This window comes from Prorops nasuta, unplaced genomic scaffold (genome assembly GCF_024137725.1).
Source record: "Prorops nasuta isolate Cenicafe-Biocafe unplaced genomic scaffold, Cenicafe_Pnas_1.2 PNAS00009, whole genome shotgun sequence".
NCBI lineage: Eukaryota > Metazoa > Arthropoda > Insecta > Hymenoptera > Bethylidae > Prorops > Prorops nasuta.
In genome coordinates this window covers 3,835,736-3,851,313 of record NW_027116806.1, presented here as the reverse complement: position 1 = coordinate 3,851,313, position 15,578 = coordinate 3,835,736, and the positions used below count along the sequence as shown (strand labels likewise).

At 29.9% G+C, this 15,578-nt stretch overlaps 2 protein-coding genes across 2 annotated transcripts; one reads left to right on the top strand and one right to left on the bottom strand.

Annotated features, from left to right (window-relative positions):
• The first annotated feature begins 11,565 nt into the window (after positions 1–11,565).
• On the top strand, positions 11,566–13,338 carry LOC136776321 (putative nuclease HARBI1). Its single transcript, XM_066731749.1, has 4 exons — positions 11,566–11,995; positions 12,072–12,358; positions 12,485–13,028; positions 13,100–13,338. Exons 1-4 carry the CDS (start codon positions 11,781–11,783, stop codon positions 13,107–13,109), a joined length of 1,056 nt encoding a protein of 351 aa, XP_066587846.1. The 5' UTR covers positions 11,566–11,780; the 3' UTR covers positions 13,110–13,338.
• A 200-nt stretch (positions 13,339–13,538) lies between these two features.
• LOC136776328 (myb/SANT-like DNA-binding domain-containing protein 3) lies at positions 13,539–15,016 on the bottom strand. Its single transcript, XM_066731767.1, has 4 exons — positions 15,003–15,016; positions 14,507–14,917; positions 14,235–14,443; positions 13,539–14,157 (listed from the first exon to the last, which is right to left on the bottom strand). The coding sequence occupies exons 2-4, from the start codon at positions 14,778–14,780 to the stop codon at positions 13,804–13,806; spliced, it is 837 nt and encodes a 278-aa protein (XP_066587864.1). The 5' UTR covers positions 14,781–14,917; positions 15,003–15,016; the 3' UTR covers positions 13,539–13,803.
• Between the last annotated feature and the right edge of the window lie 562 nt (positions 15,017–15,578).

Below are 15,578 nucleotides of genomic sequence, written 5' to 3'. Positions count from 1 at the left end.
TGTAGTTATCGAATTACAATTAAATAAAAATGCTGCTAAATTTAAAATTTTTAATTTTTCGTTAGGTCAATTCAACTCCTTGTACCTCTTGCAATAATTATGGTAATTATGTGAAACTTTGGTGACATAAAGTTCAAAGTTTCAGCTTTAATTTGAGCCATCAAACGTTACGATATTCATTGTATTTCCTTATTTTCATAATTTTTTTCTGAGTAGTGTCGAGAAAAATTTTTTACCAAAAAACAACTGCCCAAGCATTTGAAACAATTTCAGATTGAAGAATCCGTCGGTATTAAATGACCTATTCTACTTGTTGCATATTACAATTTTATTCAATTAACATAAAACACCATTAATTTTAAAATTAAATCAACAAAAGTAGAGTAATGATTAACCAAATCTATTTGATTAATTCTAAGATTTACAATTATCATATTTCTTTTAACTGATTAAAGTGTAATATGAAACAAGTAGAATAGGTCGTTTAATACCGACGGATTCTTCAATCTGAAATTGTTTCAAATGCTTGGGCAGTTGTTTTTTGGTCAAAAATTGTTCTCGACATTACTCAGAAAAAAGTTATGAAAATAAGGAAATACAATGAATATGTTAACGTTTGATGGCTCAAATTAAAGCTGAAACTTTGAACTTTATGTCACCAAAGTTTCACACAATTACCATAATTATTGCAAAGGCTACAAGGAGTTGAATTGACCTAACGAAAAATTAAAAATTTTAAATTTAGCAGCATTTTTATTTACCGTCAAAGCACTAATTTCTGATCAGTCCCTAAATTCTGATCAGTTTGATAAGAAAATCGTTTTTTTAAATATACTGTGACGAAAATCATTAAAAAACATATTATATAATAAAATTTGAACATTAAGGAAAATTTAAAACAACAACTTAAAAGTTCCCGTTGAACATATTTTGAAAAAAAAATTTGAAAAGTGAAATGTGTATAAAAAGCATAAAGAGACACACGCAGTCGCCATTTGTTATGATGAGACATAAGAAAACCTCTTCGGTTAATCAGCTTGACAGTTGCGTTTATTAACATCAAAAGTGTAAGTATTACTTATTTTTTGTAGAGAAAGTTTCGTTAATCAGAGCATAACGAAGAAAAAGTAACAATTTATAATTTGAAATCTGCAAAATGGGTGATTATCTTTAGGTTCCGATTTCTGTAGACATCCCTAATGTTCAATCAGCTGCAAAATCTAACCTATTTTAAAGGTTTTTTTGTATTTCTATAAATTTATTTGTTTCTATTTTTTTTAATAAAATTGAGGTATCACAATTTGTAAAATTGAAAATATTTTTAAAATATTTTTAATTTCAACAAATATTTTACTAATAAATAAATATTTTCTTATTTTAGTTTAATAAAATACAAGAAACTGTTAATTAAATAGAGATGACATCTAAGAAAAAAAGTGTATACAAAAGGTATAGTTCAGATGATGTAACAAAAGCCCTAGACGACATTCGATTGAAGAAAATGTCAGTTCGTGCAGCCAGTAAGGTTTACAAAATACCTTTTTCATCGCTACTAGCTAAGAAGCAAGGTAAATTTCCAGTGAATACTAGACCTGGGCCTGCAACAGTTCTAGCTTTGGAAGAAGAAAATGCGTTGGTTGAATGGATTCTGCACATGAGTGTGACTGGATTCTGTATTACGAAAGAGCAGCTACTGGACAGTGTCCAAAAATTAGTCAAAGAATTACGTCGAGAAACGCCGTTTAAAGATGGTAGACCTTCAAAACGATGGTACCAGTCATTTCTCACTCGTTATCCAGAAGTAACTTTGAAATTAGCACAAAATTTATCTCTTAGGAGAGCTGAAGTGTCAGAAGAGGATGTCCGCAATTGGTTTAAAGATATAAAGATATATTTAGATAAAACAAATTTATTGAATATCAGCAGTTCTAGGATATTCAATTGTGATGAATCATCGTTTCTACTGAATCCTAAATCTAAGAAAGTACTGGCAAGTAAGAATCAAAGAACAGCATATACTCGCATTACATCAGACGAGAAAGAATGTCTCACGGTTCTTATTTGTGGCAATGCAAATGGACAACTGGCACCACCTATGATTCTCTATGCCTATGAAAGGATACCCAGTGCAATAGCTACAGCCGCTCCAGCAGGAGGGTCCCTAGGACACTGTAAAAATGGATGGATGACTCAAGAGAGTTTTTACGAATATGTAACTAATATTTTCTACAATTGGTGTCTGAATAATCATTTGGAATTTCCTATAGTTTTATTCGTCGATGGTCACCGTTCTCACTTGACCCTCGCGCTGAGTAATTTTTGCGTCGAGCATAAAATTGAATTAATTGCCCTGTATCCAAATGCAACTCATTTCTTACAACCGATGGATGTTGCACTTTTTCGACCTTTGAAATTAAACTGGAGTAGGGCTGTGACAGGATGGAGAATGGAACACGGTGGAATTTCTGTGGATAAAGTGAATTTTGCTACTATCCTGAGTAAAGCTATCGGTATGCTCGATACAAAAAAAATACTTGGAAATGGATTCAAGGCTTGTGGGTTACATCCCTTTTCACCAGATACTGTAGATTATTCAAAACTTCTCCATTCAAACAAAACTCACATTAAACAGTATGTGCAAAATGATGAGCCAGAAGATGAAAATTCCCATATATCCTTTATAGAGAAAAACATTTCTGCAGGAACTTTGAAACGTTTTAAGATGAATATTACTGGAATATGGAATGGAGAAATACAGGATGAAAATTTATTTTACTTCTGGAAAAAAGCTATTACTAACAGAAATCAGACACTAGAAGAAAATGTATTATGCAATGATCAATTTATGGTATATACTAATAATTCAAATATTTTTACTCAGAAAATTTTTGATTTTTCTCTTTATATACGATGTTTATCGTATGTAGATACACAAGCACTTAATGATTTTTATTTTAAATTATTTTATAATTTATAATTTATTAACTTTTATAGGTTTACTTTTGCAGCCTTCAATTTTACGAATATTATTTAGGCACTTTTTGGTTTATTGATTCTATAATATTTCATAGGTGATTCAAGAAAAAGTAGCTTCAGAAGAATGTAATGCTAATATAGAAGAAAATTATTCGCAAGATATACCGGCCACTTTCTCAGTTTACTCCAAATCTGACTTTTTAAAAACTCAGGAAAATATTGTAGATATCCCTATAGCAATAAATGAAGATACTATTTTAATTATCCATGAAGATAGAACAGCCGAAGAAAAACCAATTTCAGAAATGGATGAAATAGTCACAAAGAATTATTCGAATGATGAAAGTCATCAACATGATTCTCTTAGAGATTTACGTTTAACCGAAAATGCATTAGTTGTTGGCAATGAGAATTTAAACCCAAATGTAAAACTTATACAAACTTTGAATGTAACAGAGCATATTGAAGCGATGAACACCGTTACAATTACAAACTCGGATGAAAAAGCTACCTGCTGTCAAGTTTCCAAGACAGGTAATTTTATTCATTCTTCACATTGGCAATTACTTTCTAAATACAATACAAGATAATTAGATGCTATATTAAAATTTGAACTCAACAGATGACCCGTTGGTACCAAATGCATTTAAAAATTGTCTATTCTGGCCTGAAGAAAAGGAAGTGAAAAAGAAAAAAAAAGCAAAAATTCCAGCAGTGGCTACGTCTGATGAATGGAGAGCATATCATCATGACTTGATTGATAAAATGAAAAAAAAAACAGAAGAAAAAGAACAAAGAATCACTGCACGGCTTGAAAAACGGAGAATAAAAATAGAGAAAGAGACGGAGAAAAAGAAAATGAGAAACGAAAAAAAATGTATAAAAGAAAAAAATAAATCAGAAGAAAGTAAGATACAAGAAAATAAAGTTAATAAATGTAAACCAAAAGGAAAAAAAATAAGAATTACTAATTTTTACAATGTTTTACGATAATATATAATAATAATATACAGGGTGTAACGAAACGACCGCCTTTTCTCGTAACTGGAGGTTCGGGGTGACCATCCAAATGCACGTGTAAAATTTTGTTCGAATCGTTCAAGGGGTTTAAAAGTTATTTCCATTTAAAACTCACCCTTTTTCGGTCCTTTTCGAACGACTTTAACTATGCATAATAAAGTGGAGAAAGTGAAAAAACAATTGACGAACACCCCACTAGAATGTAAAAATTATCGATCGCGCGCGATAATACATTTGCTATTTATTTCATTAATTTGGCTATTAGATTAATTTTAAAAATAGCAAAATCCTTTTCATTACAATTCCAAATCAATTCAATACAAGTATCATTGACTGAATTGATGGAAAAAGGGAGAAGATAGAATGAAAAGGAAAGTATCAAAAGCTAAGATGTCACGCGACTGCACTGATAATTTAATAGGAAACACATCAAGGCATTTTCTTTCTACAAACGAAGGTAAAAAGAATTATTTAAAATCAATTCATTGATGATAGACAAAATTAAACTTACCCATTATTGTTCTCCAAGTTCCTTTACACCGAAGTTTTTGAAAAAGCTTCAAACTGACTCCTCGATGATTTCCAGAATGCACACTTTCATTGATTTTGCATTTAAGAACTCGCGAATTTAAGCAAATTAGGTGTTAACCTACGTTTCTTCAAAACACCGGTTAATTTGACACTTTTTGAACTGTTTGAAGTAGGCTGAAAAGAGAGACACAGAGAGATAGAATAATCAATAATTCGTTTCGACCACTCTTAATCACCCTACTTCAAACAGTTCAAAAGTGTCAAATTCTCCAGTGTTTTGAAGAAACGTAGGTTAATACCTAATTTGTTTAAATTCACAAGTGTTTAAATGCAAAATCAGTGATAGTGTGCTTTCTGGAAATCATCGAGGAGCCAGTTTGAAGCTTTTTCAAAAACTTCGATTTAAAGGAACTTGCAGAACATTTAATGGGTGAGTTTAGTTTTCTCCTTCATCAATGTATTGATTTTGAATCATTCCCTTTAGCTTCGTTAGTAGAAAGAGAATGCCCTCATGCATTGTCTATTAAGTTATCATTGCGCTCGCGCGATATCTTAGCTTTTGATACTTTCCTTTACATTGCGTCAACTCGCTCTTTCCATCAAATCAGTCAATGATGCTTGTACTAAATTGAATTGGAATTGTAATATAAAGGATTTTGTTATTTTTAAAATTAATCTAATAGCCAGATTAAAGAATTAAATAGCAAAAGTATTACCGCACGCGATCGATAATTTTTACATTCTAGCTGGGTGCTCATCAATTGTTTTTCACTTTCCCCACTTTCCATTATGCAGGTAAAGTCGTTCGAAAAGGACTGAAAAAGGGTGATTTTTAAATAGAAATAACTTTTAAACCTCTTGAACGATTCGAACGAAATTTTACACGTGCACTCAGTTTGTCACCCCGAACCTCCAGTTACGAGAAAAGGCGGTCGTTTCGTTACACCCTATATGTATTACATGTTGCATGTTTAAATCTCTTAAATGTTTATTTTATGAAAAAATAATATATATTAATAATAGAAAAAATTTCTTTTTTTTTTGGAATAAGTGTTTATAATCATTCCAACAAAAATGCTAACAAAATATCTTTGATCAGAAAATAGTTCCATAACCAATCGAAAATTAGTTCTTTGAATAAAATATATGATCAGAAACTAGTTCCTGCAAATTTATGACGATATTATTTAATTAAAAATTTAATCTTTGTTATTTCATGATTTTTTACATTCTCACGTCAAGTTTAAATATTGAATTATCGATAGAAAACAAAATATATGTACATCCGTTTTATATTACTGTTTAATATCGACAGCTAAGAATAAGTTCTCCTTAACTGATCAGAAATTAGTGCCTTGACGGTAATTGTAATTCGATAACTACACGTTTTCCGTGCATTGAGCTAATTCCACTATACATATGTAGATTTTTATCAGCTTTTCAACGGGTTTTTGAATTTTATTGTATCCTTCTTATACAAAGTTATGCGCGTTTTTAAAGAAGTGACTGATTTTGAACCAAATTACTCAAGTGGTCTTAAAATTTTGACCGGCAGTGTGTTACAAGAAATTAGAAAAAATGTTTACATAATCTTATCATATTCAGGTATGTCAGAACGAAAAGGGGTGGAGAGGTGGGTAGGAGAATGACCTAATGATAAAATATCCTAATAGGAAAATGACCTAAAAACGATAACTTCAGATTGCTGGACTCACTAAGTAAAAGTTACCGACCTAGTCCCTGGTAATTCTTCACCTTTGAGGAGCTGGCAACATTGTAATATTAGCTATATATGTGTACAGTGATGTACAGGATGTTACACGAAAATGGAAAAGTTGAATATAATTCGTACCGTGTAAAGATTAAATAATAACGAAGGAGAAATAATTAATAAATCGAATGTTTAATCAGTTTATCAAAATATAGAAACGTATCTTTCGTTAATTATATAGATTGAATCATAATTAATATTTTTTCAATCACAAGTATTATGTGTGTCCATTTATTAGCGAAAGTTCTATCATAGAGGTTCGATTCTTTTTATAAAGAAGAAAGAAAATGCACTTGTACTATGTAGTTCGTATTTACCACGTGTAATATAATTGAAGCAAATGAACCATTATATTTACAGTTATCTTTTATTAATTTATATATTTACAATAAATAATGGCGCAAGTCTTCCATAGCTTCATTTTCATGTATTTGCATGTACAAAAATCGACTTTCGAGCAATGCAATCTTCTGCAGCTATACTTAATTTTCTTCCACTCCCTCAAAAAATATACTTCTCTCTTCTACTTCAAATACTAAATTACTTTCTTCTTGTCTATTATCTGTACTACTGTCTGCGGTATTATAAACGGACTGCTTTAAAAATTCAATGACATTCCTTTTAGTATTGGGATGGTTTATGTTATATTTTAAATATTTCCTCATATTCTCCCAAGCAGGAATTAACCAAGCATCTAATTTAGTCTGTATATTTTTCATTTTATAATTTCCTAATTTCAACAGCTCAAAAATCGAAATGCAATTTTTCATTATTTGCACCATTCCACCTGCAATTACAAGTTTTCAGATTATTATATTATTTAATTCTTAATTAGGATATATTATTAGAAATGAGCGTTAGAGTTAGTATTAACTATATTAACTTACATAGAAATGTAATTATTGGTGGATGAATTCCCAGATATTGCCGAATAGATAAATGATATCGTTCTTAACTATTATTGGTGCGATTTATGCATTGGTATACCGATATTAACTTAGCACCTGTCTTACGAATACATTGTCGACCATAATAATCCAGTATAGGCGATAATGCTTCGAATATCCCATCATTTCTTTCAATTATCTTTATCAATTCCAAAAATGCCATATCTATAAATTTATCTGGCAATAAACATATATTTATTAACATTTTCATGTAGAGCCTTGCTAGTTTTTTATCGTTGGAATCCAGCTGATCAATAGCTTCATATACTTTAAGCTTCTTTGCTTGCTTTGTCACACTCTGCATAAAAATTGTAAATAATATTTTTGAAATAGGTAAGCAAATATAAAATCTTTATTTAAATATATTTTTTAACAAAATTTAAAAACTTACTTGGTATAAATGAAAGGAGCAGCTATGCACCTCACATTCCGGGAAGACATTTTGCACAGCTGAGTAAAGAGAAATTTCATAGTCCGATATGAAACTTATTGGCTTCATATTAGTTGCTATTTCTCGTTTTATCATCGAAATGGTCTCAAAATAATTATTGCATGATTTTGAGCTCATAAGCGCCCAAGCAAATGGGATTGCCTAAAATTAAATTGAAATACTTAAAAATTCAATTAATTGTCAGTTGGTGTGTAAAATATTAAATGCCAAATGCAATAACTTACTTTATGATATCTTTCCGTTAAAATTGTAAGTAACTGATACACGTCACTTAATTTCGGTGTGGTCTTAAAAGTTGCATCGATAAAAAAGTCAGTTGCATCCTCGCACACCTCCATAGCAAAGTTTACATCACCAAAGACTACGGATGATTCACCATTGCCACAAAATGTATAAAATTTCAGATGAAACATTTCATTATTATGATTGAATTTCAGTAGTTTTAACCCTATTGCATTTTTCATGGTTTCTTCAAAATTTCGAAGATTTTTGGGTTCGGGAGGATTGTAGAATTTTATCCATTTCCTCAAGGAATGCTTTAACTCATTATATGACAAAAATTTTATTTCCTCTGGAAAACTAACAAATTAAGACGATTTAATCTAATTTTAATAAACTATATATATATGAACATCTTACTTTTTCACACACTCTTCATAAACTTCCCTTCCTCTCTTTAATGAATTTGTTGAAATATTAATAGCAAACTCTCGAACAGTTGCTTTCGCTAAGTAATCTTCATTCTCTACATTGATACTGTGGCTTTGAGTCATTGTAAAATTTCCTTCAATGTCTATAATTCCCTTCCCCGTGCATGATCGGTCTTTACAGCGAAGATAGCAGGAATAAATTTAAAGAACGATTTATATATTTCCGAAAGCGAAATGTACATGAGGGTTATTTTAAAATATCCTACGTCACATGTTACCCTGTTGATCTTGTATATTTTCTAACTTGGAGATAAATAAATCCATCATAGAAAACATGTTTTAATTTCTTAGCTTTTATTTCTTTTTGTTGCAATCTATTGTTCCTTCTTACTCCGTCCATTTTATCCTAGGTGTATTAAATGGAAACAAAGCCTATACTCCTTGTCGTCCTTCAAGGTTATAAAAAAATAAACTTATTTCGTCTTCGCTTAATCGATTCTTAACATTTGAAATTGCATCTTTTTTATAAATAATCGATTAAGCGAAGACGAAATAAGTTTATTTTTTTATAACCTTGAAGGACGACAAGGAGTATAGGCTTTGTTTCCATTTAATACACCTAGGATAAAATGGACGGAGTAAGAAGGAACAATAGATTGCAACAAAAAGAAATAAAAGCTAAGAAATTAAAACATGTTTTCTATGATGGATTTATTTATCTCCAAGTTAGAAAATATACAAGATCAACAGGGTAACATGTGACGTAGGATATTTTAAAATAACCCTCATGTACATTTCGCTTTCGGAAATATATAAATCGTTCTTTAAATTTATTCCTGCTATCTTCGCTGTAAAGACCGATCATGCACGGGGAAGGGAATTATAGACATTGAAGGAAAATTTACAATGACTCAAAGCCACAGTATCCATGTAGAGAATGAAGATTACTTAGCGAAAGCAACTGTTCGAGAGTTTGCTATTAATATTTCAACAAATTCATTAAAGAGAGGAAGGGAAGTTTATGAAGAGTGTGTGAAAAATTAAGATGTTTATATATATAGTTTATTAAAATTAGATTAAATCGTTATAATTTGTGAGTTTTCCAGAGGAAATAAAATTTTTGTAATATAATGAGTTAAAGTATTCCTTGAGGAAATGGATAAAAGTCTACAATCCTCCTGAACCCAAAAATCTTATAGATTTTGAAGAAACTATGAAAAATGCAATAGGGTTAAAACTACTGAAATTCAATCATAATAATGAAATGTTTCATCTGAAATTTTATACATTTTGTGGCAATGGTGAATCATCCGTAGTCTTTGGTGATGTAAACTTTGCTATGGAGGTGTGCGAGGATGCAACTGACTTTTTTATCGATGCAACTTTTAAGACCACACCGAAATTAAGTGACGTGTATCAGTTACTTACAATTTTAACCGAAAGATATCATAAAGTAAGTTATTGCATTTGGCATTTAATATTTGCCATACCAACTGACAAATAATTGAATTTTTAAGTATTTCAATTTAATTTTAGGTAATGCCATTTGCTTGGGCGTTTATGAGCTCAAAATCATACAATAATTATTTTGAGACCATTTCGATGATAAAACGAGAAATAGCAACTAATATGAAGCCAATAAGTTTCATATCGGACTATGAAATTTCCCTTTACTCAGCTGTGCAAAATGTCTTCCCGGAATGTGAGGTGCATGGTTGCTCCTTTCATTTATACCAAGTAAGTTTTTAAATTTTGTTAAAAAATATATATAAATAAAGATTTTATATTTGCTTACCTATTTCAAAAATATTATTTTCAATTTTTATGCAGAGTGTGACAAAGCAAGCAAAGAAGCTTAAAGTATATGAAGCTATTGATCAGCTGGATTCCAACGATAAAAAACTAGCAAGGCTCTACATGAAAATGTTAATAAATATATGTTTATTGCCAGATAAATTTATAGATATGGCATTTTTGGAATTGATAAAGATAATTGAAAGAAATGATGAGATATTCGAAGCATTATCGCCTATACTGGATTATTATGGTCGACAATGGATTCGTAAGACAGGTGCTAAGTTAATATCGGTATACCAATGCATAAATCGCACCAATAATAGTTAAGAACTATATCATTTTTCTATTCGGCAATATCTGGGAATTCATCCACCAATAATTACATTTCTATGTAAGTTAATATAGTTAATACTAACTCTAACGCTCATTTCTAATAATATATCCTCATTAAGAATTAAATAATATAATAATCTGAAAACTTGTAATTGCAGGTGGAATGGGGCAAATAATGAAAAATTGCATTTCGATTTTTGAGCTGTTGAAATTAGGAAATTATAAAATGAAAAATATACAGACTAAATTAGATGCTTGGGTAATTCCTGCTTGGGAGAATATGAGGAAATATTTAAAATATAACATAAACCATCCCAATACTAAAAGGAATGTCATTGAATTTTTAAAGCAGTCCGTTTATAATACCGCAGACAGTAGTACAGATAATAGACAAGAAGAAAGTAATTTAGTATTTGAAGTAGAAGAGAGAAGTATATTTTTTGAGGGAGCGGAAGAAAATTAAGTATAGCTGCAGAAGATTGCATTGCTCGAAAGTCGATTTTTGTACATGCAAATACATGAAAATGAAGCTATGGAAGACTTGCGCCATTATTTATTGTAAATATATAAATTAATAAAAGATAACTGTAAATATAATGGTTCATTTGCTTCAATTATATTACACGTGGTAAATACGAACTACATAGTACAAGTGCTGTTTCTTTCTTCTTTATAAAAAGAATCGAACCTCTATGATAGAACTTTCGCTAATAAATGGACACACATAATACTTGTGATTGAAAAAATATTAATTATGATTCAATCTATATAATTAACGAAAGATACGTTTCTATATTTTGATAAACTGATTAAACATTCGATTAATTAATTATTTCTCTTTCGTTATTATTTAAACTTTACACGGTACGAATTATATTCAACTTTTCCATTTTCGTGTAACATCCTGTACATCACTGTACACATATATAGCTAATATTACAATGTTGCCAGCTCCTTAAAGGTGAAGAATTACCAGGGACTAGGTCGGTAACTTTTACTTTGTGAGTCCAGCAATCTGAAGTTATCGTATTTAGATCATTTTCCTATTAGGACATTTTATCATTAAGGCCCGGTCTTACAGGTCTCAATTAAGTTAATTTCGACATTAAGTAGGGATACCAACCTGAAAAATAATACCTAACTATACTAATATTTTTTTTTTGAAGTTTTAAGCCTGGAAATGTGTAATGTGAAGTTTTGTGTACGTATATGTATAATTGAGCGGGTAGAGGAAGATGTTTTGAAATACGAATCATACGGTTTTCTGGTAAAAGTTATACTTATCTAATATTTTGTATGTAATAATGGATTTTGAGATGGCATTTTGTTGTATAAATGATCAGGAAGATGTTGATGAACAGTTAATTATTAGAAGAAGATCAAAAAAAATACGTCTACGAATGAATTGGTATGCTATTTACGATGATATTGACTTTCAAAGTAGATTTAGACTTAGCAAGGAGCATTTTGAATTGCTATTGAATACAATTGGCTGTTCATTAATTTGTAGAAGACAATGGTATGTTATTGTGATAATTAATAATTGGTTAAAGTGAAACAATAATTTAATTTATTATACTCATATTTTTTTAAAGGAATGATGCAATTTCACCAACTACACAATTACTAATAGCATTAAGATTTTATGCAACAGGATCGTTTTTGATAATTATCGGTGATTTTTCTGGGGTTAGCAAAAATTCTGCTACCAAAATAGTACATAGAGTCTCAAATGCTATAGCTAAACTAAGTAAAGAGTTTATCAAATTCCCAATGCAGCAAGATGATATCATACAAACTCAAGCAAGAAATTTCAAACAGGCTGGTTTTATAAGGGTACTAGGAGCAATTGATTGCATTCACATCAGAATACAATCCTATGGTAAATATAACATTAGGAGTTGTAGCAAGAAAATAATGTATTAGCTCTATATATGTATATTCTTATTATAATTTTTTGAAATGAAATAATTTCAATAAAATAATGTAAGAATTTTATATTATACAGGAGGGGAAAATGCAGAATTATTTCGTAATAGAAAAGGATTCTTTTCACTTAATGTGCAAGCAATTGTAAATTCAAAATTACAATTTATGGATATTGTAGCACGATGGCCAGGATCTTCTCATGATGCTACGATTTTTAATAATTCTGTCATTAAAGCCCGATTCGAGTCTGGCGAATTTGGCAATGGTCTGCTTTTGGGAGATTCTGGCTATCCAAATATGCCATATTTAATGACCCCATTAACAAATCCAAATACACCTGCCGAAATTTTATATAACGAGGCACAAATTCGAACAAGAACCATGGTGGAAAGAGCATTTGGTATTTGGACAAGAATGTTTCCTGCTTTGAGTAAAGGAACTCGCTTCAAAACTGCTAATAAGACTATGGACATTATTATGGCCTGTGCTGTTTTGTATAATATTATAAGAATGGATATTGAAGATAATGTAGATATTGCTGCATACAATAATTTATTGGTAAATTATAACGAAGATTTCCATCAGGATGAAAGGAAATTTTTAATAGAAAATTATTTCGAAGCGTAAGTCTAACTTTTCATATTATATTAATATGCATGTTAATAATAAAATATAACTTAAATTTATCTTGCAGTTGCCTCTAACAAGCAAATTTATTTAAACTTCAACAAGAATGAGAAATAGTATATATGTGGGAAATAACAAATTAAACAAGTATATATATTTTGTATAGCTGTAAATTTGTGTGAAAGAAGAATATTTTATTTTTTCTATAATAAAAACTTTATTTGGAAAGAGAGGTAAAGTGTTATTGGTCTACATAGTGTGTTTTGTAAGATAAAATTTATATTTGTAATGGATAACCACTTTTTATTGAATAAATATATATTTAATACTTTCTGCTCTTTTAATTTTAAATCATTAAATGTCAACTATGGTTCATTGAAAAACTACTTTAACATACCAAATAAAATAATTCTTGGTACCTATGATTTATGAATATTCTTTTTCAAACAAACCTGATATTTCGATCATTTGTACAAAAATTAAATGAAAATTTGTATCAACGCAATTGTCTAAAATATTATTATAATAAATTTTATTTAGAATAAAATTTAAAGTGAGCTAGGTTAAGAATCCTTGTACTGTATTTTAATATTAACATAAACTTAAAATTTTATAACCTTTGTACTTCAGTAAATAAAACATAACATTTAGAGAATTGAAAAAACTTAAGGACTTAGAAACTGATAAATGTCTCTCTCATATAGTAACGCAAATTATAACAAGGAGTTTCATTTAATTTAAATATCACAAGTTTCCTATAAAACTAACTTGTTATTCTGATATATCAGAAATATCAATATTTTCAACAACGTTGTTGTTATTTTCTTTATTACCTCTTATTGTAGATTCTAGCAATTTTATTTTTAAGGTATTTTCTGTCAACTTTTGTCTTAAAATTGCTTTTTCTAAACGGCTTTTTTCTTTTAATTCTTGAGTCATCAAATTAGTCAGCTCAATTTTACTTTTAATTAAAATATTGTCTAAGTTCTCATGTGTTGATTTTTTTTCAGGCATTGCTGCTTTTTGTTTTTTAATATTTGTGGAAAGAGGATCACTTAGGGGAGCTTTCAATGTCCTTGGGTTCCACTTCTTCCATGTATTAATTTGGTTAGTATCTTTTAAATACTGAGAAATAACCAAAAAAATTACATATATGAAGTGCAATATAATAATAATATTAATAAAATTTATAATAACCCTACCTGAAAGACATGTTCATCTTGTTGCAGATTTAGATCATCTTCTATTTCTTCATCTGATTCAATAACATTAGAAACAAACGTTGCAGTTTCACCCATGTATATGCTGCGATCACTATCATTGGAATTATATAATCCATCTACAGTAGGTTGAATAATTTGATAAACTTTATCATATAAAATATTCGGTTTGGTTTTATTTGATCCACCTCCTACAAAAATATATTTATAATTTTCGTTGTGAACAAAAATCATTTAGAACTTTCCAAGATTACCTGTTTTATATATTTCTGTTTTTAATTTAGAATAATACTTCCTTGTTTGTTGTTTTAAGTTATTCCAGCAATTTTTTAGTTTTTCGGGTTCCACATTTGATTTGCTTATGCAATTAAATTTATTAGCAATTTCAGCCCATGCTTGGGTTTTTGCATCCCACCCAACGGCATCCGTTAGTTTATTCTCCACTACTTTCGAAAATTCGGAGACAAGTTCAACCAACCTAATTTTTTCCTCTTCGGAAAAATTGTGATTTCGTGGTTTTTTATCCATGATACTTCTTCTTTATTTTATTGTGTTAATTGCATTTCTATATTGTGAAATATATTTGATCCTTCCCTGTTCAAATTTCGTTCACACTAACACCTGAACTGAAGCTGGGCACAAAACTTCCATTTCCAGGCTTAAAACTTCAAAAAAAAAATATTAGTATAGTTAGGTATTATTTTTCAGGTTGGTATCCCTACTTAATGTCGAAATTAACTTAATTGAGACCTGTAAGACCGGGCCTAAGTCATTCTCCTACCCACCGGTGGAGATACCGAGGTAAAAAAGGAGAAATTACTCAAGATACGGCTATAATGAATTTTTATTGCCATACGTTATTTTAAAAATTATTAACAGGGGAAATAAAGGTTGTAACAAGTCAAAAGATAAATTTCATTATGCATCCATATTGAGGGACCCTTAAACAAACTAAAGCAACATTATCGTGTGCAATGTTTGAAGAATGAACAAATGACATGGAAAATAGTCACAAAATATCATTTTTCTATGCGAAATCCCGTTTTTATCTTCAATCCTTCGGTGCACGGGTTTTTACTACCTAGATCGGCTAGACTCTTGCAAACCTCATTTTTATCTGATTCTACATCAAATTAGATATAGTTAACAAACAAACAAAAATAATGCCTTTTTAATGGACACCCTAATATATGTCTAATCGGGTAGATACGGGGACCGAATCTCGTGTAAAATGGTATTTTGCGGTATATCTGGTACAAGTAAGGACGGTCCCCATTACTTCAATAAGTCTAAAGGTATATATGAGGACGTTCGCCACAAATTTAA